General features: G+C 39.9%; 1 protein-coding gene across 1 annotated transcript; it reads left to right on the top strand.

Annotated features, from left to right (window-relative positions):
- The first annotated feature begins 7,580 nt into the window (after nt 1-7,580).
- LOC121028057 (olfactory receptor 6V1-like) lies at nt 7,581-10,367 on the top strand. The gene is given in 1 exon segment (XM_040471610.1): nt 7,581-10,367. A coding segment is annotated over 1 exon segment (1,197 nt). The 5' UTR covers nt 7,581-8,558; the 3' UTR covers nt 9,756-10,367.
- The last annotated feature ends 258 nt before the right edge of the window (nt 10,368-10,625 follow it).

Here is a 10,625-nt window from a genome sequence, read left to right as displayed (position 1 = left end):
AGTGTCTGTTTTGATGCCAGTACCATACTGTCTTAATGATTACAGCTTTGTAATGTATCTTGAAGTCCAGAATTATGATGCCTCCAATTTTGGTTTTCTTTTTCAGGATTGGTTTGGCTATTCAGGGTCCTTTATGGTTCCATACAAATTTTAGGATTGTTTGTTCTAGCTCTGTGAAGAATGCTGGTGTTATTTTGATAGGGATTGCATTAAATATGTAGATTGCTTTGTGTAGTATTGACATTTTAACAATATTTTATCTTCCAGTCTATGAACATGGAATATTTTTCCACTTGTGTGTGTGTGTGTGTCTGCAGTTTTTTTTCATAATATTTCTATAGTTTTCAGTGTATAGATTTTCCATCTCTTTGGTTAGGTTTATTCCTAGTTTTTTATGGGTCTTGGTGCTGTTGTAAATGGGACTGATTCCTTGATTTCTCTTTCTGTTGCTTCATTATTGGTGTATAGAAATGCCACCAATTTCTGTACTTGATTTTATATCCTGTGACTTTGCTGACTTCATAAATCAGTTCTAGCAGTTTTTTGGTGGAATCTTTTGGGTTTTCCATATAGAGTATCATGTCATCTGTGAAGAGTGAAAGTTCCACTTCCTCCTTGCTGATTTGGATGTCTTTTATTCCTTTGTGTTGTCTGATTGCTGAGGCTAGGACTTCCAAACTATGTTGAATAACTGGTGAGAGTGGACATCCCTGTCATATTCCTGACCTTAGGGGGAAAGCTCTCAGTTTTTCCCCATTGAGACTGATATTAGCAGTGGGTCTCTCATATATGGCTTTTATGATCTTGAGGTATGATTCTTCTATCCCTACTTTCTTGAGGGATTTTGTCAAGAAAGGATGCTATATTTTGTCAAATGCTTTCTCTGCATCTACTGAGAGGATCATGTTGTTCCTGTCCTTTCTTTTATTAATGTGATGTATCACATTGATTGATTTACAGATATTGAACAAGCCCTGTATCCCAGGTATAAATCCCACTTGATTGTGGTGAATAATTCTTTTAATGTATTATTGGATCCAGTTGGCCAGTATCTTGTTGAGAATTTTTGCATCCATGTTTATCAGGGAAATTGGTCTTTAGTTCTCCTTTTCAGTGGGTCTTTGTCTGGTTTTGTAATCAACGTAATGCTGGCCCCATAGAATGAGTTTGGAAATTTTCCTTTCACTTCTATTTTTTAGAACAGCTTCAAAAGAATAGGTGTTAACTCTTCTTTAAATATTTGGTAGAATTCCCCTGGAAAACCATCTGGTCCTAAGTCTTGGGAGTTTGTTGATTACAAATTCAATTTCTTACTGGTTATTGGTCTGTTCAAGTTTTGTATTTCTTCCTGTTTTGGTTTTGATAGTTTATATGTTTCTAGGAATTTGTCCATTTCTTCCAGATTGCCAAATTTATTGGCATATAATTGCTCATAATATTCTGTTATTATTGCTTGTATTTCTGCAGTATTTTGTTATGATCTCTCCTCTTTCATTCCTGATTTTATTTATTTGGGTCCTTTCCTTTTTCTTTTTTTTCAAACTGGGTAGGGGTTTATCAATTTTGTTAATTCTTTCAAAGAACCAGCTCCTGGTTTCATTGATCTGTTCTAGTGTTGTTGTTTTTTTCATATTTCTATAGCATTGTCTTCCACTCTAATCTTTATTATTTCCTGTCTTCTGCTGGCTTTGGGTTTTATTTGCTGTTCTTTTTCTCGCTCTTTAAGATGTAAAGTTAGGTTATGTATCTTAGAACTTTCTCCCTTCTTTAGGAAGGCCTGGATTTCTATATACTACCCTCTTATGACTGCCTTTGCTGCATCCCAGAGTTTTTGGGCTGTGGTGTTATCATTTTCATTGGCTTCCATGCACTTTTTAATTTCCTCTTTAACTTCTTGCTTAACGCATTCATTCTTTAATAAGATGTTCTTTAGTCTCCAAGTATTTGTTACTTTTGCAAATTTTTTGTGGTTGATTTCGAGTTTCATAGTGTTGTTGTCTGAAAATATGCATGGTATGATCTCGATTTTTTTGTACTTGTTAAAGGCTGATTTGTGTCCCAGTATGTGGTCTATTCTGGAGAATGTTCCATGTGCACTCGAGAAGAATGTGTATTCCTCTGCTTTAGGATGAAATGTTCTGAATATAATTGTTAAGTCCCTCTGGTCCAGTGTGTCATTCAAAGCCATTGTTTCCTTATTGGTTTTCTGCTTAGATGATCTGTCCGTTGATGAAACTGGGGTGTTGAAGTCCCCTACTATTATGGTATTATTATCAATGAGTTTCTTTATGTTTGTGATTAATTGATTTATATAGTTATGTTTCTTCACACTGGGGGCATAAATGTTTATAATTGTTAGATCTTGGTGGGTAGACCCTTTGATTATGATATAATGCCCTTCTTTGTCTTTTGTTACAGGATTTATTTTAAAATCTAAAGTGTCTGAAATATGATATAATGCCCTTCTGTATCTCTTATTACAGGATTTATTTTAAAATCTAGATTGTCTGATATAAGTATGGCTACTCTGGCTTTCTTTTGGTGACCATTAGCATGATACATGGTTCTCCATCCCCTTACTTTCAATCTGAAGGTATCTTTAGGTCTAAAATTGGTCTCTTGTAAGCAGCATATATAGATGGATCTTGTTTTCTTATCAATTCTGTTAATCTATGTCTTTTGATTGGACAGTTTAGTCCATTGACATTTAGAGTGAGTACTGAAACATATGAACTTATTGCCATTGTGTTGTCTGTAGAGTTGGAGTTTCTGGTGGTGTTCTCTGGTCCTTTCTAGTCTTTGTTACTTTAAACCTTTTTTGTTTTGTTTCATCTTTTCTCCCCTCAGAGAGTCCCCCTTAAAATTTCTTGCAGGGCTGGTTTAGTGCTCATGAATTCCTTTAGTTTTTGTTTGTCTGGGAAACTCTTTGTCTCTCCTATTTTGAATGATAACCTTGCTGGATAAAGAATTCTTGGCTACATATTTTTTTTATGATTCAGCATGTTGAAAATATCCTGCCACTCTTCTCTGGCCTGCCAGATTTCTGTGAATAGGTTTGTTGTGAACCTGATCTGCCTTCCCTTATAGGTTAAGGACTTTCTTTTTTCTTGCTGTTTTATAATCCTTTACTTATCTGTGTATTTTGTGAATTTGACTATGATATGCCTTGTTGATGGTCGGTTTTTGTTGAATCTAATGGGGGTTCTCTGTGCTTCTCAGATTTTGATGTCTGTGTCTTTCCCCAGGTTGGGAACACTTTCTACTATGATTTGCTCACATAAACCTTCCACCCCTTTTTCTCTCTCTTCTTCTGCGACCCCTATGATTCAGATGTTATTACTTTTTAATGAGCCACTGAGTTCTCTAATTCTTATATTGTGCTCTTTTGCCTTAGTTTCCCCTCCTTTTTTTCTGCTTCATTATTCTCCTTGTTTGTCTTCTATATATATCACTGATCATTGCTCTGCTTCATCTATCCTTGCCTCCATGGCATCCATTCGAGATTGCATCTCAGTTATAGTATTTTTAATTTCGTTTTGACTAGATATTACTTCTTTTATCTTAGCAGAAAGGGATTCTATGTTTTTTTTGACCCCAGCTAGTATTCTTATGATCATGATTCTAAATTCTGGTTTAGACATCTTGCTTATATCTGTGTTGATTAAGTCCCTGGCTGTCAGGACTTTCTTTCTCTTCTTTCTTTTGGGGTGAAATCCTTCATTTCATCATTTTGGAGGAAGAAAAAGAATAAAATAAATAAGTAAATTAAAAAAATTAAAAACAACACAAAAAATAAAGTAAAGGAAGCTGGATCCTACATGTGTTTTGGTCTGGTTGTTGAAAGAAGCTTGGTAGAATAGAGGAGGAAAAAGGCAAAAAAAAAAAAAGAAATAAAGGTGAAAAACAGTAAGAAAACATTTAAAAAATTTTGTAATTGTATACAATAAAATAGAGTAAAATTAAATGAAGAAATTAAAATAGACTAAAAACTTCACAACACACACAAATAAAAAATATAGTAGGAAAAAATGAAGAACAATGTTTTTTACAAAAATGGAAAATAAAAATAATTTTTTTCTCTTTCTCTATCCAAGAATAAGAAAAGAAAAAAAATGGATAGACCAGCAAACAGAATGAAATCTGAGTAAAATTACATCTAGTTTCCCCAGAGGTCAAACTATTTAGCACTTTATAGTCTGTAAACTAAGCAAGTGGAGAGACTTGTGATGGTCCTCTAGGGCTTGGTTGGCACAGTTGGTCAGGGTTTGGTGTAATGGCTCGGTTCTCCACTAGGTGGCTCTGTTTAGCTTACTTGGGTGGATCAGTTTGGCCTATGTATGCGTGTATGCACATGCACAGGAGAGGTGAAAATGGCGTCACCCATTTTCTGTGCTATCACCAACCAGCAATCAAGCACCCCTCCTTTTTCTCTGGCTTCCATCCACTCCCCACTTCTACACTGTCCATGACCAAGCCTTCAGCCTGCCAAGAAGCACTTCTCTCCCAAATTTTATCTCATATAGGGCTGTGTTTCTAAACCTCTCACTTCTAGGGCCCTTCAGTTTGAACCTGCTCTGATCCTCTGGAGGAGGGTCTCACCAAGGAATCGTGGGGTGGGGTGCCAGCCTGCCCCCAGGAACACTCACACAACTGTGCCACTGCAGAGGTCCAGAGACTGCATCCCGTTGCCAGTCCACCCCAGAAACATTTCATGCAATCATGTATCAGCAGTGGTTCAGGGATTATGGTAAAGCACAACACACATCTGGCATCAGGATTCATGGCACCCTAGCATCCTTGTTCCAACACCAGCAAACATGGCTATAACTGGTGGTCTACTGGGACCTTTGCCTGTGGGGAGGCTGTGGGGAGACTGAATGCTTTCCCTTTAGGAAAGATGGGAAGGAAGGCAATGATATCCATTCTCACTACTTCTATTCAACATTGTATTGGAAGTCTTAGCTAATGCAATAAAGCAAGATAATGAAATAAAAAGCATAGAATTAGAAAATAAAAATAATAAAACTATTTACATGTGACATAATCTTATATGTAAAAAATCCTAAAATGTCCACAAAAAAATACTAGAACTAACAAGTTGTTATTAAGGTAACAGGACAAAAGCTAAGTATATAAAAATCTGTTGTATTGCTATACACCAGCAATAAACATTAGAAATGGAAATAAAATCTATAATATACAATAGTATCCAAAAATATGAGAGACTAAAGGATATATTTAATAAACTATGTGCAAGAAATAAAGTCATAAAACATTACTGAAAGAAATTAAAGACCTAAATAGATGAAGAAATATTCCAAATCAGAAGACTCGATTTTATTATAAAGCCAATTCTTTTTAATCTAGTCTAAAGGTTCAACACAAATTCAACCAAAATCCCAGAGCCGTGGGGCACCTGGGTGGCTCAGTCCATTGAGCGTCTGACTCTTGATTTCAGCTCGGGTCATGATCCCAGTGTTGTGAGATCAAGCGCCACTTCAGGCTCTGCACTGAGTGCTGAGCATGGAGCTTGCTTAAGATTCTCTTTCTCCCTCTGCCCCTCTCTCCTGCTCATATGGGTTCTCTCTCTCTCTCTCTCTCTCTCTCTCTCTCTCTCTCAAATAAATTTTTTTTCAAATCCCAGAACTGTTATTTTGGCTTTAACATTAAGAAGGTGACTCTAAGATTTATATGTAAATGTAAAGGATCTAGAGTAGCCAAATAATTTTTAAAAAGCACAAAGCTGGGAGACTCACAAATCTTACTTAAAGACTTCTTACAAAGCTACAATAATTGAGACAGTATGTTATTGACATAATATCATGTAGATCAGTAGACATATACACCAATGAAATAGTACAGAGAATTCAGACACAGACTCAGACATGTATTTTCAATTTATTTTAATAGTATATACTAAGTGTTGAGTGAGTAGCAATATGCTCCTTTCTACATTATCCCCCATTTCTGTCCAGACATAAAATCTTCCTTGCAATCAAAGCTTTGCCCTAAAAACTCAGTTCTAGACTCAGGTCCTACAGAAAGATTGCCAGGCCATCTGTCCAGCCTTTGTGGGTCTTAAACTTGGAATCCACTTGTACTGTCTTCACGGGAAAGCTTTAGCTTCATATCCCTTTGTTATTATTTGTCTGTGGGTGGGGCTAAGTTGGGTGGCATCCATAAAGTCTGAACTTCTCTGAGGTGAAGGATGTTACTCAGAGTTAACTGGGGAGCTTGATCCTTTATCTATGCTATGTTGCCTTCACCTTCATCCCTCCCTAAGGTGTACATCTTCTAACAAAAGTCAGAGACAGGCCCTTCAGGTTGCTCGGCTCCCAAGATGTTTCTATCAGGGGCCGTGGCTCCAAGAGGAGGATATCTCTTCTTAAGCTTACTGTTTCAATTCTCCAACTTCTACAGATGACACTGGAGAGTTCAGACAAGAGCGTGATGTGGTCCAATACCTACATTCCCTACTTCTCCTGATCTCAAAATCCTGGATCTGGGAGGGAGACAAAATCTCCAAATGAAAACTGTATCTAACCCTCACTATCTATCCAGTCTGCCATAATTTTAATCCAGGAAGGGTCAGAAAGCAAGCACTGCCATGGGACCAACCTAAGCCATCAGCTGCTTAGGTGTATCTAGGTCTCTATCCCTTTCTTCATTCACATCTTTTTCTCAAATGTGACTTACTCAGAACACAGGAGTTCCCATTATTCTAAAGAAAAACAATAGTGCCTCTTAATCCCAAGAGTATTCCTTGTTTTCCCATCATTCCCCTGAAGAACACTGCTGGAGTCTATTTCCCATCCAATGTATGCTTAGCTCTAAACCACATCAAGAAACCAGGGACTTGGAGACATGGTGGGTAGAGAGAATCAAGAACACTTATCGTTGGGAGGAAAGGGGCAAAGACAGCACCTTTCTCCTCTGGTCTCATCAAAGTTGCTGCCCAGGGCTTTGTGGTGACACGGGGTAAGTCTTTAATTAGGAAATCAGTAGACGACTGGAGATATTGTAGCTTGTGGAGCCACTCACCTAGCAGTACAGAAGCCCCTTACTACTCCTGCCAGCTGTAACACACTAACCAAGGGTAGTGGACCACATATCTCATGTCACTCATGTTACAGAGTGAACCCATTAGGCAGACATGAATTTCTTAATGTGAGCAGCTCAAGAAAACACTCAGAGGCTAAAGTAAGTGGCTTAGGTTTGCATATGGGTTGAGCTCCTGTGCAGCACAGACATCAAAATTGGGTTTCAATTGATCAGTTCTGGGTGTAGATTTTAGACCTACTGTTAGGGTTTATTAGTAGGATGGATAGAAGCTAATGGAGGGACAAAGCCTCTTCTTTAAATTGGAAGGCCATTGCTAGTGGCCAGGTCACAGCCTCAGATGAAGCTTTTAATGGGGCCAGAGAGTAGGCCAGAGTATAACTATTTACAGCTTTGCTCTTTCCACTTCTGATAGTTTGTATTATAGTGTTTATTTCCTTTGACAATTGGAAAAATTTTAAGGTATCCTTTCAGTGAACTTAAATTCTAAGGCAGCATAAAGTTGTAAAAATACTCACACACACACACACACACACACACACACACACACACACCCCATCTGTTGGCCTTCAGGAAGTGTGGAGAGATGATTTGGACACAAAATTTTGGCAGATGATTGGCAGCCATAGGATAATGATAGCAATGACCACAGTTGTTTGTGGAGCACTTGGTGTGTGCCTGTCACTATACTAAGTAGCTCAACTCATTTAATCTTCACAATAGCCCTAGAAATCCTAGAAACCCAGTACTATCATTATCTTCATTTTATAGCTGAGTAAACTGAGGTTCAGAGAGCATGTTATAAAGAGAAGATTTATGTTCCACAAACAAGTTTCAGATCAGAATTCAAACACAGGTTCATAGCTTGTGCCCCAAACCACCATGCAAGAATGAGAGGAGTCAGGAGGGGAAGGGACACACTGCAGCAGCAAAACAGCACCAGGAGGTAGGATGCTGATGATCTTCTCATCACTGGCAGGGCAGCCACCTGGTTCTGAGGTTTATCTCCATGACCCTGTATGTCTTTTCTGCTTTCCATCTTGAGTGCATATACTAGAGCCCAGCACCACCACCACCACCAAAGGAACCTAATTTATTAACACAAAACTCTGACTTCCCATTAATTTCATGATCATAGCTAGAGAAATGTGAATGAGTGAGAGTCCTCAATAGAGACATAGCCCAGAAAGACTTGAATGGACCCTTTAAAAGGAATCTTGGTGCACAGTCTCTTAGTCATGACACAGACCCCCTCCCCCAGTACCAACCCATACTTAAGGACTTGGGGGTGACTTATACTAATTCTCTCTTTCTTTCCATGTTTCCTCCCCTCCCTATCTTTTTCTGTTTCTCCCTCTCATACATTTGGTCTTCCTTTCTTAATTGTGTTCCCATTTTGTTTTCTTCTTTCCTTCTCCAGAAATGTTGATGTCTGCTGCTGTGTTGTCTTTCTTAATCCACTCCTCTCTGTTTTTCTCTCTCCATATCAATGGCTTTCAATGCTCTTAATTCTAAGACTCCCTAAATCTATGATGCTCTCATACTCTCATTTTGTTTATCTCCTTCTTTCTGTTTCTCTCTCTGTTTATCACTTTCTGTTACCTCTCTGTTTATCGCTGACCATCTACTTGTCTTGCTCTCCCTGTTCATTTTGTTTCATGATCAGTGATTTTCTCTCTCTCTCTCTCTCTCTCTCTCTCTCTCTCTCTCTCTCTCATTTCCTTCCCATACAGGCACCCAGCTCCTGGATCATGACAAATCTGAGCCACCCTTCTGAATTTGTGCTCTTGGGCTTCTCCTCTTTTGGTGAGCTGCAAGTTCTGCTGTGTGGGCCTTTCCTCATGCTTTATCTTCTTGCCTTCCTGGGAAACACTGTCATCATAGTCACAGTCATAGCCAACACCAACCTACATACTCCCATGTACTTCTTCCCGGGTAACTTTTCACTGCTGGAGACCTTGGTGACCATAACTACAGTGCCTAGGATGCTTTCAGACCTGCTGGTACCCTGCAAAGTCATTTCCTTCAATGACTGCATGGCCCAGTTCTACTTCTACTTTTCCCTGGGTTCCACCTCCTTCCTCATCCTGTCAGACATGGCTCTTGACCGCTTCGTGGCTATCTGCCATCCACTGCGCTGTGGAACTTTGATGAGCTGGGATGTGTGTATCCAGTTGGCAGGGGCTTCCTGGGCAGCTCCTTTCTTAGCCATGGTGCCCACTGTCTTCTCCCAGGCTTATCTCAGTTATTGCCATGACAACATCATTAACCACTTCTTCTGTGACAATGCACCTCTGCTGCAACTGTCCTGCTCAGACACCAGCCTGCAGGAATTCTGAGACTTTGTGATGGCCTTAGCCTTTGTCCTCAGTTCCTTCCTGGTGACCCTCATCTCCTATGGCTATATTGTGACCACTATGCTGAGGATCCCCTCTGCTAGCGGCCATCAGAAGGCTTTCTCAACCTGTGGATCCCACCTCACCCTGGTCTTCATTGGCTACAGGTCTGGCACCATCTTCCTTCATGTCAGGTCTGGCAGAGAACATTCTATGGAAGTCAACAAGACCGTAGCCTTGGTGACATCAGTTCTCACCCCCTTTCTCAATATCTTTATCCTTACCCTCTGCAATGAGACAGTCAAGGCAGTGCTACGGGGGCAGATGCAGAGGCTTAAAGGCCTCCACAAGGCTCTATGATGAGCCTGAGGAACGTGGCCAGCTTCAGTCAAGTAGGTCTGTGAGGAGGCAGAGTACCAGACTGGGTGAGAAGACTACTACCTGAATTTCTTTAGGGTTTTTCCTCTGTGCTTCTGTGTGGTAACTACAGTGAGTCCCCAGTGCTACCCTGTCTGACTCTCACAGGCCACCATGGAAGCACTCCCCATACCCACTAGTAGCTACAAGAACTCTGAAAGTAGCTCAAAGCCTGGGGAGCCAGAGGTAAGACTTTCAATACAAGGAAGTACATGGGCTTTCCATTCAAGGACAGCAGCCAAGAAGTATTCTCTGATCAAGAAATATTATCCACTGTGTGTGTGTGTGTGTGTGTGTGTGTGTGTGTGTGTGTGTGTGAAATTCCTGAAAGATTTGGGATGAAACATCAGCTCCACTCTCTTTCCCTCCCAACTATAATCTGAAATTTTAAAAAGTCTCCAACTACTTTGAACTCAGACTCATGGTTTTCTCTTAGCTTGTAACTATCCTGGGTTTTGTAAAACAGCCCCAATTTAAAATATTCTGCCTGTTTCTACAAATACATTTTAATTTACCAAACTGCATTTCTCAGTAAATGATGATGACTTCACTCATCAAGAGAGTACTCCTAGCCCCACTTATTTTAAGACAACAAAAACTGGGGCGCCTGGGTGGCGCAGTCAGTTAAGCGTCCGACTTCAGCCAGGTCACGATCTCGCGGTCCGTGAGTTCGAGCCCCGCGTCAGGCTCTGGGCTGATGGCTCGGAGCCTGGAGCCTGTTTCCGATTCTGTGTCTTCCTCTCTCTCTGCCCCTCCCCCGTTCATGCTCTGTCTCTCTCTGTCCCAAAAATAAATAAACGTTGAAAAAAAATT

Source organism: Herpailurus yagouaroundi, unplaced genomic scaffold (genome assembly GCF_014898765.1).
Source record: "Herpailurus yagouaroundi ecotype Mexico unplaced genomic scaffold, PumYag 100, whole genome shotgun sequence".
Lineage (NCBI taxonomy): Eukaryota > Metazoa > Chordata > Mammalia > Carnivora > Felidae > Herpailurus > Herpailurus yagouaroundi.
Note: the sequence above shows the minus strand (reverse complement) of the source record. Positions and strands in the feature narration are given on the sequence as shown.